This window comes from Nycticebus coucang, chromosome 10 (assembly GCF_027406575.1).
Source record: "Nycticebus coucang isolate mNycCou1 chromosome 10, mNycCou1.pri, whole genome shotgun sequence".
Taxonomy (NCBI): Eukaryota; Metazoa; Chordata; class Mammalia; order Primates; family Lorisidae; genus Nycticebus; species Nycticebus coucang.
In genome coordinates, this window is record NC_069789.1 from 41022170 (window position 1) to 41035069 (window position 12900).

The 12900-nt window shown below is 42.9% G+C and overlaps 2 protein-coding genes across 3 annotated transcripts in view; one reads left to right on the forward strand and one right to left on the reverse strand.

Moving 5' to 3' along the window:
- Positions 1–338: 338 nt before the first annotated feature.
- Positions 339–2485, reverse strand: LOC128596733 (gem-associated protein 8-like). Its single transcript, XM_053606401.1, has one exon. It carries the CDS (start codon positions 1863–1865, stop codon positions 1143–1145), a length of 723 nt encoding a protein of 240 aa, XP_053462376.1. The 5' UTR covers positions 1866–2485; the 3' UTR covers positions 339–1142.
- A 226-nt stretch (positions 2486–2711) lies between these two features.
- The window catches only part of EPRS1 (glutamyl-prolyl-tRNA synthetase 1), a 116712-nt gene continuing 106523 nt past the window's right edge, over positions 2712–12900 (forward strand). For both annotated transcript variants that reach the window (XM_053606388.1, XM_053606389.1), the window contains exons 1-2: positions 2712–2872; positions 10271–10355. In XM_053606388.1, coding sequence (XP_053462363.1) covers positions 2827–2872; positions 10271–10355 — 131 coding nt within the window. In that variant the 5' untranslated portion in view covers positions 2712–2826. The remainder of the gene's footprint in view (positions 2873–10270; positions 10356–12900) is intronic.

Consider the following 12900-nt stretch of genomic DNA (forward strand, 5'->3'; position numbering starts at 1 on the left):
TATGGGGCCGGCGCCCTACTCACTGAGGCACAGGCGCCGCCCTCTTCTTTTTTTAATATATATATATATATATTTTTTTTTTTTTTTTTTTTTTTTTTTGAGACAGAGTCTCACTATGTTGCCCTCGGTAAGAGTGCCGTGGCATCACAGCTCAAACCCGCCACCTTCAGTGTATATTGCGCCCTACTCCCTGAGCTACCAGTGCCAAGCCCTTAAGTGATTCTCTTGGCTCAGCCTCCCAAGTAGGTGGGATGGGACTACAGATGCCCCCCACAATGTTTTTTTTTTTTTTTTTAATGTACTCACCCCCAAGTTTTAGCAGTATCTCCACTCTGTGTTCTAGATTCCAGTAGAATGTCCCAGTTGTAACAACCGGCTATTTGTTGTTGTTTTTGCAGTTTGGCCAGGGTCAGGTTCAAACGCACCACCCTTAGCACATGAGCTGACGCCCTACCCATTGAGCCATAGGCCCCGCCCTGTATATCTCTTTTCTTTCATGACAGATTCTTGCTTTGTAGCTTGGGTTAGAGTGCAGGGGCATCATCAAGGCTCCCTGCAACCCCCAACTACTGGGCTAAAGGGATATCCTGCCTCAGCCTCCAGACTAGCTGGGACTACAAGTGTAGGCCACTGTGCCTGGTTAAGTTTTCCTTTTTTTTTCCCCCCAGATCTCTCCTTATCTTGCCCAGGCTGCAGTACTGTAGCTATCCACAGGCAAGATTACAGCTGCTACAGCCTCCACCTCCTGGGCTGAACCTGTCCTCCAGCCTCACTTTCTGGAGTTAGGAGTACAGGCGCGCACACCGCGCCAGCTGTAGTGGTTTTTAAAGAAGGCGTTTTATAAATAAAAGAACTTTTTTTTTCTAGGCAAGAACTTTAATGAACTGAACAGTTATCAGCATCAGAAACCAATGCAGGAGATACAAAATTATCATTTTATGTCAGAAGATTTCTCACGCTGGCAACAGTGTAGGTCCTGCTGAATTCCAAGTGAGATTCTGGTGAACATGTATCTCAGCATAAAGTTCCTTTTCCCTGACAACTGTAGGGAAAGAGAGATGAAGGAAGTGTACCCAAAAGGAAGGGGGTGAGTCTGGGGACCCTGTGCAGACAGCACTCACAGGGGTCCCTGAGCCCAGGGCTCAGAACTTCAGGGGAATGACAGGCCAGTACTTGGGCTGCTTTCTGTCACAGTGCTTGTCAAAGCTCAGCTGCACCGCAGCCTCCATGGCCTGGACCTTGGCAGCACTGTCCGCATTCAAGCGCTTCATCTCAGCCTTGCGCCGCTGGCCCGGCCTCCCAATCGGGGGTTTGACTGACCTGTGAGGGTTGTAGCATAGGCCATGGTCGGCACTCACATAGTCATCCAGGCGCTGTGCATCCAGCTGCTGCTGCCGCCGTCGCTCTTCTCTGTGCCTCTCGGTTTCTGCAAAGTACTGGCGGAGCTCCTCCATGATTTCCATGTTGCTCATGTCACATTCTACCTCTCCGTCTGACTCAGTCTCTACCTCCTCATCTTGGGAGAAAGTTTGGTCTTCTCTTGAGGATACTTGGAACCTCCTGCTAACGTGTCGCTGCTTCCTAGACCTTCTGAAATGTGAATCGCAGTGGTAGTCCTGCTGGACTAAGTGATGGTCACTGAAAGACTGAGGATCTCTAGCCTCATTATCACAAGAGCTTTGGGAAGAAATTGCAGAAGAGAGATGCCATGGAAAACTGAAATAGAATTGCATGGCCTTTTTGTAGGCGTTCCGGTGGTTTCGCATCCAAGCCATTGCTTGATTATAATGTTGCCAGTATCTTGCATATGGTGGGTGAGAATACCAAGACTCAGAAGCTTCTGATGTTGATGCCTGTGCAGCCATCCTTCTTGTGAAAGTCCAAATGGGCACTGAATCTCCCCTGGGAGTGTCTCTTGCTCTTTGAAGGCACAAACCTTCATGCACTGAACAGCAACTTCTAATGGGCTGGTAGAGCTCGTGGGCACATAGCTTGTAGATCCTGGGCGGTGGTGGAGAATGTGCCTAATTTTCGTGGGAGACGGGAGGGGGAATGGGGAGGAGATACCACAAGAGGTGAAATAAAAGAACTTTTGAAAATACTTTCTTCTGAGTAAAGGACAAGGAAATTTTTTTTCTTTTTTTTTTGAGACAGAGTCTCACTATTTCACTCTCGGTGGAGTGCCATCACATCACAGCTCACAGCACCCTCAAACTCTTGCCTTAGTCTCCCAAGTGGCTGGGACTACAGGCGCCCACCACATTGCCTGGCTATTTATTTGTTGCAGTTGCTGTTTAGCAGTCTCCGGGCCGGGTTCGAACCCGCCACCCTCTGTGTATGTGGCTGGCATCGTAACCGCTGTGCTACGGGCACCAAGCCTAGACGAACTTTTTCCACCTCCAGTGTAATTGTGGCTACCGTGTGTCTGCTTGCATCCAGGACTTTTTCGTATATTTTGTGCTTCTCATAAACGCCTATGCCACCCCTCAAACGGTTTCACAACCTGCTTTTTTCGTTTTATGAAGTGTAATAAAGTCCCACTCACTTCAGCTTCTTTCCCATGGTAGCTGCAAGGCCACGTGAATCATCCTGGCTGTAACACCAAAAAGGCTGGTCCTGAGGCCGCCGGCAGAGGGCGTCGGCGGCGCGCAGTGATTACGCATTGTGTCGTGCGTGATGACGGCAGTGGCTGCGGCTCAGGGGCGGGGCGCAGGCTGTGGCGGCGTTGGACACCCGCACACGTTGCATCTTCTTGTTTTCCGCCGGTTCTGCATAGTTCAGGCGCCAGCCAGGAGGACCGACAGGTAGACCGGACGAGTGGTGGAGATGGCAACGCTCTGTCTGACCGTGAATTCTGGAGACCCTCCTTTGGGTAAGGGACCGAGGCCGCTGACTCTTGTGGGTTGCATCAGCCAAGGAGGGAGCGAGGAAGGTCGCCGCGCCCTGGCTTTGCGCAGTGGTGGTCACCATCTGGTTGATTGGGCCTGCCCCTATCCCCTGAACTGTACGCGGCATAGGCTCCGCGCCGCTCGCCCTCTGTCCCCTGGCCGGTGCATTTACTCCTGAAGTTTTCCAGGGCGTGAAGGGAGGCGCGATGTGAGCCGGGCTGGGAGACACGAGGCTAAGCTTGGGACCTTTTTTCAGAGGAACGACTCCTGCCCTAGTGGAGACCGAAAGCTGCTCGTAGAAATCACATTTTAGAACTTAAAACTCAATTATCTTAACTTTCCTTCTTCTTCTTTTCTTTTCTTTTAGAAACAGTCACTTTATATCCCTCGGTAGAGTGCCGTGGCGTTACACAGCTCACAGCAACCTACAACTCCTGGGCTTAGGTGATTCTCTTGCCTCAGCCTCCCTTAACTTTCCTTCTTTTAACATTACCCCCCCCCCGCCCCAACTCTTCTTATGTTACTTCCCTTCCCGTTGGCTCTACAGAAAAGATCCTCATTGACTCGACTTCTTATATCTTGTCGGGTTCAAAGGGAACCGACTTATTTTATCTTGTCGGGTTCAAAGGGAACAAGCCTAGGATCCAGACGATCCTGTAACCATTTAGCATTTCAACTGAGGTTGCATTTATTTTTTTATTTTTTTTATTTTTTTTTTAATTTGGCCAGGGCTGGGTTGGAACCCGCCACCTCCGGCATATGGGACCGGCGCCCTACCCGCTGAGCCACAGGCGCCGGCCTGAGGTTGCATTTATTTTTAATTGAAGATTTCAATTAAGGTAATTGAAATACCCAGGTACACCGCAGATTGATGGAGTTGCTTTATTATACACTCGGTGAAGGTGTAGTAAATGATAGAGTGAATATTGGACGTGTCACCTTTCTGATACATCTTAAGTTCCATTTGGAATTGTTTTGTCAGTGTGGCCAAGGTTATTGTGGGTAGATAGCTTAGAGTCCTTTTTTTTTTTGAAACAGTCTCACTTTGTCGTCCTTTGTAAGAAAGAGTGTTGTGGCATCACAGCCCACTGCAACCTTAAATTCTTGGGCTCAAGCAATCCTTTTGCCTCAGTTTTTCATTTTTAGTGGACACAGGGTGGTGGGGAGCCTCATTCTTGCTCAGGCTAGTCTCCCAACTGGTGAGCTCCAGCGATTCACCACCCCCCACCCTCGCCCCCCAGTGCTAGGATTACAGGCCTGAGCCGCTGCATGTGGCAGAGGTTAGACTCTTTTTTATCATTACTTTGAGAAATTACACAAAAAAAGTTCAGTAGTTTACTGATCTTATATTTGTTAATGCTTATAAAATACACAAGTACTTTCTTTTTTTTTTTTTAGAGACAGTGTCTCGCTTTGTTGCTCTTGAGAGCTGTGGCATCACAGCTCACAGCAGCCTCCAGCTCTTGGGCTTCAGTGATTCTCTTGCCTCCTGAGTAGCTGGGGCTACAGGCGCCTGCCACAACACCCAGCTCTGTGTGTGTGTGTGTGTGTGTGTGTGTGTGTGTGTGTATATATATACAATTTTTTTTTTAGATACAGAGGCTCACTTTATCACCCTTGGTAGGGTACTATGACATCATAGCTCACAGCAACCTCCAACTCCTGGGTTTAGGCGATTCTGTTGCCTCAGCCTCCTGAGTAGCTGGGACTACAGGTGCCTGCCACAATGCCCAGCTATTTTTTTTATTGCATTTTGGCTGGGGCTGGGTTTGAACCCACCACCATCGGTATATGTGGCAGTGTCCTGAGCCACAGGCGCCGCCCAACGCCTGGCTCTTTTTTATTGCAGTTTGGCCAGGGCTGGGTTCGAACCTGCCACCCTTGGTATATGGGGCTGGTGCTCTACTCACTGAAGCACAGGTGCTGCCCACACAAGTACTTTCTAATATTTAAGAAACCCAGTGCATGAGGTACAATTGGCCAGGTGGGGATGATAAAATTGTTCATTACATTCTCAATGTTGGTGATGTTTTGAGTCTGTTAGAACAAAACACAATTCAATAGCCATTTCAAATATTTAGAAGATGCTAATGTTTTGGCATATTGGTCCCTGTAATTGTGAACTAACCTCACAACAGATCAATTCTAAAAGAAATGACTTTGATTTGTGGGCTGGAAAAGCACTGGACATGTCCTTGGTCTAGTTCTGGCTGCCACTTACTAGTTGTGGACCCTTGACAAGTTCCTTGTTTAGCTTCTTTCACAGTTTCCTTGTTTAAGAAAAGAAGAATAATATATTCCACATAGAGTTGGTTGCTACAATTAAATGAGACTGAAAATTTTTTCCTTGTTTAAGAAAAGAGGAATAGGGCCTATCAATAAAGGATCTTTGCTTAAAAAAAAAAAAAAAAAAAAAAGGAGGAATATAGTCCACATGGAGTTGGCTGCTACAATTAGAGACTGAAAATTTTCGGATACATTTCAGATGCTTAATAAATGATTATAATTTTTACTAAAGTTCCTTAGAAAACCATTCTGAAGGTTGTAGACCTTTTTCCTTAGTGAATCATAGTAGAACTCAATCACATTCTGCCAGTATTCTGTTAAGTCTTAAAGAAATTTATCATTTTGTGCTCGGTGCCTATAGCTCAGCAGCTAGGATACTAGCCACATACATTGGAGCTGGTGGGTTTGAATCTAGCCTGGGCCTGCCAATCAAAAATGACAACTGCAACAAAAAAAATAGCGTTGTCGTGGGCGCCTGTAGTCCCAGCTACTTGGGAGGCTGAGGCAAGAGAATCACTTAAGCCCAAGAGTTTGAGGTTACTATGAGCCATGATGACACGGCGCTCTACTGAGGGCAACGAGTGAGACTTTGTCTCAAAAAAAAAAAAAAAAAAAAAAAGAAAAGAAAGAAATTTATCATTTTGAACTCTAGACCAGTATCAAATGTATATTACTTTTATAAGTTCCCCCCCTTTTTGTTTTTAATTTAATTCTTCTGAGTTTAATTTAAATACATTTCACCTTTAAAAAATGAGATGAAACATTTAGGAAAATAGATTGCATTGTTAAAATTTCCCTATTTTATAGGCATGCAGTATATTATGTATTTAAAGTTAAAATAATTTCAAAAATCCAAAAAAAATGCAAGAATAGAACAAAGATCTTTGGTCTGCCTCTACCACCATGAGCATACTGCAGATATGGATATGATGCTTCAGTGCCCCCAAGCATACTCCAGTGTACATCTTCCAAGAGCCAGGAAACTCTATATGACCTTATACAGCCATCAAAATCAGGAGATAGAAGTGATAACAATCTTTCTGTCTAATGTACAGAACCCATTTTTGTTCTGTCAACTAAATTGTTCCAACAATATTCTCCAAAGTGCAAGCATCAGTATATCCAGGATCGTGCTTTGTTTGCAACTTGTCATCCCTCCCCATTTTCTTTCACTCTGGAATGGGTTGTTAAATCTTCCTTTGGCTTTCATACCTTTGATCTTCCTGGAGATTATAGGCCATTTACTTGAAGAATATTCCCCGATTTGAGTTGTCTGAGGTTTCCTCATGGCTAGATCTGCATCTTTGGCAGGAATAGTGCAGTGATTCCTTGTTCTTTATTGCTGCCTATTGATTGGTGCATGAATTTAATTTTCTCATTACCATGATTCTTCCCTTGATTACTTAAGATGGTATCTACCACCTTTTCTCACTGCACAGTTTTCCCTTTATAATTAACAGACATTTTATTTTATTTCATTTTATTTTTTTGAGACAGAGTCTCATAATATCGCTCTGGGTAGAGTGCCGTGGCATCACGGCTTATAGCAACCTCAAACTCCTGGGCTTAAGTGATTCTTTTGCCTCAGTCTCCCAAGTAGCTGGGACGACAGGCAACCACCATAATGCCCAGCTATTTTTTTGTTGCAGTTGTCGTTGTTTAGCTGGCTCTGGGCCAGGTTCGAACCCACCAACTTCAGCGCATGTGCCTGGCACTGTAACACTGTGCTACGGTCGCCGAGCCAATTAACAGACAATTAACATCTCTCCATTTTAATGGAGAGATGTCTTGGAACCACATAAATGCTCCACTCTTCATCAACCCTTCACTGACTGGTTTCTGCATCCAGTGAAGCTCCTGCCCAACTTGATTATTATGATGATTGCCAAATAGTGATTTTCCAATGCTGCTATTCCTACTGATACAGGATTCTACCACTCAGGGCTGGACAGGGAGCCGCCCATTCTCTAAGCCCAGGTGACTTCAGAAATCAGACCCCCATTTCCAGGCATAAATAGGCTGCCTTTTTCAGGACACAGCATCTGGGCTCTAACTAGATCATGAACAAAGCAGCCTGAGATGCTTGTTGGGTGGTTGCACCTTCAATAGGGGCACACACCTTAATCCCTTCTCAGATACAAAAACTGTAAGGACCTGATAACCTTTCCCTAGTGGAGGAGAAGCTATATTCATTCATTAATTTTTCTTTTTTTTTGGGGGGGGGGTTTGGGGGAGACAGAGTCCCACCCTGTGCCCCTGAGCAGAGTGCAGTGGCTTTGTAGCTTACTGCACCTTTAGACTTGGGCTGTGGGCATCCTGCTGCCTCAGCCTCTGGAAGCCACTGGGATTATAGGTGCTCGCTGCGGTGCCTGGCTGGGTTTTTCCTTTTTCTTCATGAGTTGGGGTCTCACTCTCACTCAGGCGAGTCTTGAATTCCTGAGCTCAAGCAATTCTCCCTCCTCAGCCTCCCACAGTGCTGGGATTACAGACATGAGCCACCGCGCTCACCTCATTAACTTTGAAACCTACCAAGTCCTGGCAAAGTGTAATTCTCAAGACCTAAAATACCCCTAGATCAGTGGTTCTCAACCTGTGGGGTCGCGACCCACAGGAACTGTATTAAAGGGCCATGGCATTAGAAAGGTTGAGAATTAGCTTCTGGGCCTAAGGGATTCTCTTGCCTCAGCCTCCAGAGTAGCTGGAACCACAAGCGCCTGCCACACGCCCGGCCACTTCTTTGTTGTAGTTTGGCTGGGGCCAGGTTCAAACCCACCACCCTTGGTATATGGGGCCAGCGCCCTACTCACTGAGCTACAGGTGCTGCCCTATTTTAATTAATTTTTTTAATTAAATCATAGCTGTGTACATTAATGCAATCATGTCTTTTTTTTTTTTTTTTCTTAGAGACTTTATTGCCCTCAGTAGAATTCCATGGTGTCACCACTCACAGCATCTTCCAACTCCTGGGCTTAGGCAATTCTCTTGCCTTAGCCTCCTGAGTAGCTGGGACTACAGGCGCCCACCACAACGCCCGGCTATTTTTTGTTGCAGTTTGGCCGGGGCTGGGTTTGAACCCGCCACCCTCAGTATATGGGGCCGGCGCCCTACCCACTGAGCCACAGGTGTCGCCCATAAAATCATATTTTACCACTGATCTGTGGCCCATGGTTTCATTCTTTGAATCCCTGAGATCAAGGACCTACTGAAGAAGAAATTCGGTATCACTACTACATGTATCAGTTGGCATTTTTCTGTAAAAAGAGGTGTATCTTTTTCCCACTAAAGAAATTCATAGCAAAATAGATTACAATCTGTATTTTTTATTTTTTTTTTCTTTTCAGTTTTTAGCCAGGGCTGGGTTTGAACCCACCACCTCTGGCATATGGGGCTGGCGCCTTACACCTTTGAGCCACAGGGCCGCCCTAATCTGTGTTATTTTTTAATTAAGCCCACCAATTTTAAGTGTACAAATTGATTGACAAATATATATAATTTGTAACCTACACAGTGATGATAAGGAATATTTCCATTACTTTAGAAAATTCCCTCTTGCTCCTTTCCTGATCCCTGGCACTTGACAGCCACTTCTTGTCACTATTGTTTTGCTTTTTCTAGAATTGCTTTTTTTTTCAAGACCTAGTCTCACTTTGTCACCCTCAGACTTTTTCCCCCGCCTCCCAAGTAGCTGGGACTGCAGGCTCCAACTACAACGCCTGGCTCTTTTTAGAGACAAGGTCTTGCTTTGGCTCAGGCTGGTCTGGAACCTGGTAGCTCAGGCAATCTACCCGCCTTGGCCTCCCAAAGTTCTAGGATTACTGGCGTGAGCCACCGAGCCTGGCCTAGAATTTCATATACAGTGAATTGTATCCTGTGTATTCCATGGTACACAGGATAATATTTTTGAAATTCATCTGTCTTGTCTATAAAAGTAGATAGATTCCTTTTTTACTTGTTGGTTTGGGTTTCATTATATAGATACACTAAAATTTATCTCATTTACTTTGATGGTCAGATTGCTCTTATTTGCCAGTTGCAGCCCCTCCAAGTTGACTTTTTGACACGTCTCTTATCTTTCTTTGTGTACTTGCTTGCTGTCTAGCAATAAGAGCTTTTAGGTTTATTTTTACCTTTCCTGCCATGGCGGTTTGCAGTGGAGTATGGTATTTAATTGTCTATCTTAACCAAACTGTAGGACAGAGGATTAGTGAATCAGTGTAGTACATTTTACTTTACTAAATGTTGAGAGGCAATATTGCACTGTTTGAGAGTTTGAGCTGTGTGCTGCCTTGGATTTGCATTCAAATCCTAACTGCCATATAAGTCAAGGACTTTGGGTTGGTTGTTTTAACTCCTCTAAAGCTCAGTTTCTTCTTCTGTAAAATGTAGATAAAGGTATCTGAAGATTTATACAAAGATTAAAAATTATCAGTAGCATAGTGATATATCATCTAGCATAGTGCCTACTCCATAGTAATCACTCAACCACTGTTAACAATACCTTTTATAGGCTTAGTGCCTGTAGCTCCTACACTGTAGCTGGCGGGTTCGAATCCAGCCTGGGTCTGCCAAACAACAATGACAACTACAAGCAAAAAATAGCCGGGCGTTGTCTCAGGCGCCTGTAGTTCCAGCTACTTGGGAGGCTGAGGCAAGAGAATTGCTTAAGCCTAAGTGTTTGAGGTTACTGTGAGCTGTGATGCCACAGCACTCTATCCAGGCGACAGCTTGAGACTCTGTCTCAAAAAAAAAAAAAAAACCCAAAAAACTTTATATATATATGTATATATATATATGCATGCACAATTCTAATTTCTTCTCGTTTCCTAAGATAGGAAAGGATTAATTTCAGTGTTTCTAACTGGAATCTAAGGACATTCCAAAGTGGTTGGATGTGTAAGTGAATGGATTCTAGATTCTGGTTTGTTATTTCTCTAAGACAAAAATATATATACTTTCTGTCTACAGATGCCCAGGAAGAAAATATAGTCCTTGTAGGACTTATTATTGGTTTGTTGACTCACCCTATGGCTTTATGTTTCAGGTTATAAATATTACATTGTTCTCAAAGAGGAATGTTTTCATTTCATCATTTATAGGAGCTTTGCTGGCAGTAGAACATGTGAAAGATGATGTCAGCATTTCTGTGGAAGAAGGGAAAGAGAATATTCTTCGTGTTTCTGAGTAAGTGATTTTATATTTTTGTTTTTAGTAATGGTGGCATTAAAAATAATTCAGCCTTAAATGTTATATGGTTGTTTTACTTACTAATTGGTAGATTATCCTTAGAAGTATGCTTTTCTTCATTCTAAAATAATTGAACCCAGAAACTTATTTCTTTACAATCTTTCTGATTGCCTTCATAATCTGAACTACAGACCTGCTTTGAGAGCCCACCTGTAACATCTTCTGGAATGAAATACAGCTGTTTTAATTGGACTGGCCTATTCCCAGAAATGTGAGACTGGTTTGATAGAATCCTTCGCCATACAATATTAACCTGATTTTTCTCTCCACAGCCACCATCTCACCTTTTAATGTATGAAACATCTAGGGAAGTTACAGACAGGGGAATGTTGGGTCCAGAAAGCGGTACCTTAAAGACTAGTTCTTTGACATGCTTAGAGGGCTGAAAAGCTGCCTCAGAATCAAATTCCTTCAAACCTTGTCTTGTTCCCTTATCTCCCACCCCACAAGCAAGTAAGAACTATCTCTTAGGAATTTCTTATTTATTTATTTTTTTTGAGACAGTCTCATGCTATCGTCCTGGGTAGAGTATTGTGGCATCACAGTTCACAGCAACCTCAAACTCTTGGGGCTTAAACGAGTCTCTTGCCTCAGCCTCTCAAATAGCTGGGACTATAGGCATCCACCACAATGCCCAGCTATTTTTTGGTTGTAGTTGTAATTGTTGTTTGGTGGGCCCTGTTTGGCAGGCCAGGGGACTGGATTCGACTCGTCAGCTCCGCTCAAATCAGCTGCTCTTGCTGAATTGCATGAGTTTTTTGTAGGTTCTGGATATTAGCCCTTTATCAGATGCATAGCATGCAGATATTCTCTTTCGAAAGTAAATTACTTTTTTGAAAATAAATTATGGAAACATTCTTTTTTGAAAATAAATTATTTACTGTATTCTAGTTCTTTAATACCTAAAGTGCCATTTTCTTTATATTACTTTCATATACATTTTCTTATCTAAATATAATTTTCACTTTGCAATTATGTTAAACTTATTGAAAAATTACAAGAAAAGAAAAATAATCTCTTTTATTCCCTGAACCATTTGAAAGTATGTTATAAAAATAATGTTTTAAGACACCTGAATACTTTGATGTGTAACACTTATAAAACATGACCATTCCCCTAAAATCCTAACTGTAGTACAGCTCTCATAATCAAGAAACTAATTTTGATGCCCCATGATCGCATTAATGTACACAGCTATGACTTAATATTAATAAAAAAAAAAAGAAACTAATTTTGGCACATTTTACCATTTTATCCTCAGACCCCATTTAAGTTTTGACAATTGTCTTGTTAATGTCCTGTACAGCAATGTTGATCTAGTTTAGAATTGTGTATCCATTGATTTGTCATGTCACTTTAGTCTTCTTTATTGTGTAAAAATTCCTCTTTCCTTGGCTTTCATGACTGTGACACTTTTGATTGTTACAAGTCACATTTTGGGGGAAGCAGGATATCCCACTTTTCGAGCATTTTTGGCATATTCTTTTTTCAAGATTCTGTCTCTGATTTTTGGCGTATTCTTAAGTAGATATATTGAGGCTGTGCATTTTTGACAAAAATATCACAAAAGTAATGTATATTCCCATTGTGTCAGGAGGTACATGATTTTGATTTGCCCCATTATGGATGATGTTAAATTGGATAATTTGATTAAGGTGTTGTCTGCAGAGTTTCTACATTGTAAAGTTCTTTTTTTTCCCTCTCTAATTAGTAAGTATTTTTTGGAGAGGCAGTTTGAAGGTGTGTAAATATCCCTTACCTTGGCAACATTTCATCATCATTTTCAGCATCCATTGATGTTTGTAGACTGAATTAATTATTAGTATGATGGTTTAAAAAAAGGCGATTTTATTCCATCATTTCATTTTGTTTTGGAGTCAAAGTATTACTGTGTCGCCCTCCGTAGAGTGCTTTGGCGTTACAGCTCACAGCAACCTCCAACTCTTGGGCTTAAGTGATTCTCTTGCCTCAGCCTCTCAAGTAGCTGGGACTACAGGTGCTTGCCACAACCCCCGGCCATTTTTTTGTTGCAGTTGTTTAGTTGGCCCAGGCCAGGTTCAAATCCACCACCCTTGGTGTATGTGGCTGGCATTGTAACCACTGTGCTATGGGTGCAGAGCCTATTTCATCACTTTCTACGTTTATTTCTAGGTAGTCTACTGTTACCTCCCCATTTATTTATTCATTTATTTCTATAATATGTGTGCATGAATTTTTTTATTCAGTGAGTTATATAATCTATTACTATTTTTACTCATTTTGATGTTCAAAATGTCACAGGTGTAGCCAGTTAAAAGCCCCTTTAAGCTCTCGTCTGTTTTCACAAACCACATCAATCTTTGAGAATATTCTTTCTTTCTAAAGAAAGAAAATGTTCCAGGCTCACTTTGTATTTTATCGGCTTAGTCCTGAAATTGGCCAATTTCCCAAAGAGCCATGGTTCTTTCTAGTGGAGAATAGAGCCAAATACCGACATCTGGGT

Bases quoted from the DNA above. Each gene is read 5' to 3' on its own strand.
- LOC128596733 (XM_053606401.1), bottom strand. From the start codon at position 1,865: ATGGCTGCACAGGCATCAACATCAGAAGCTTCTGAGTCTTGGTATTCT.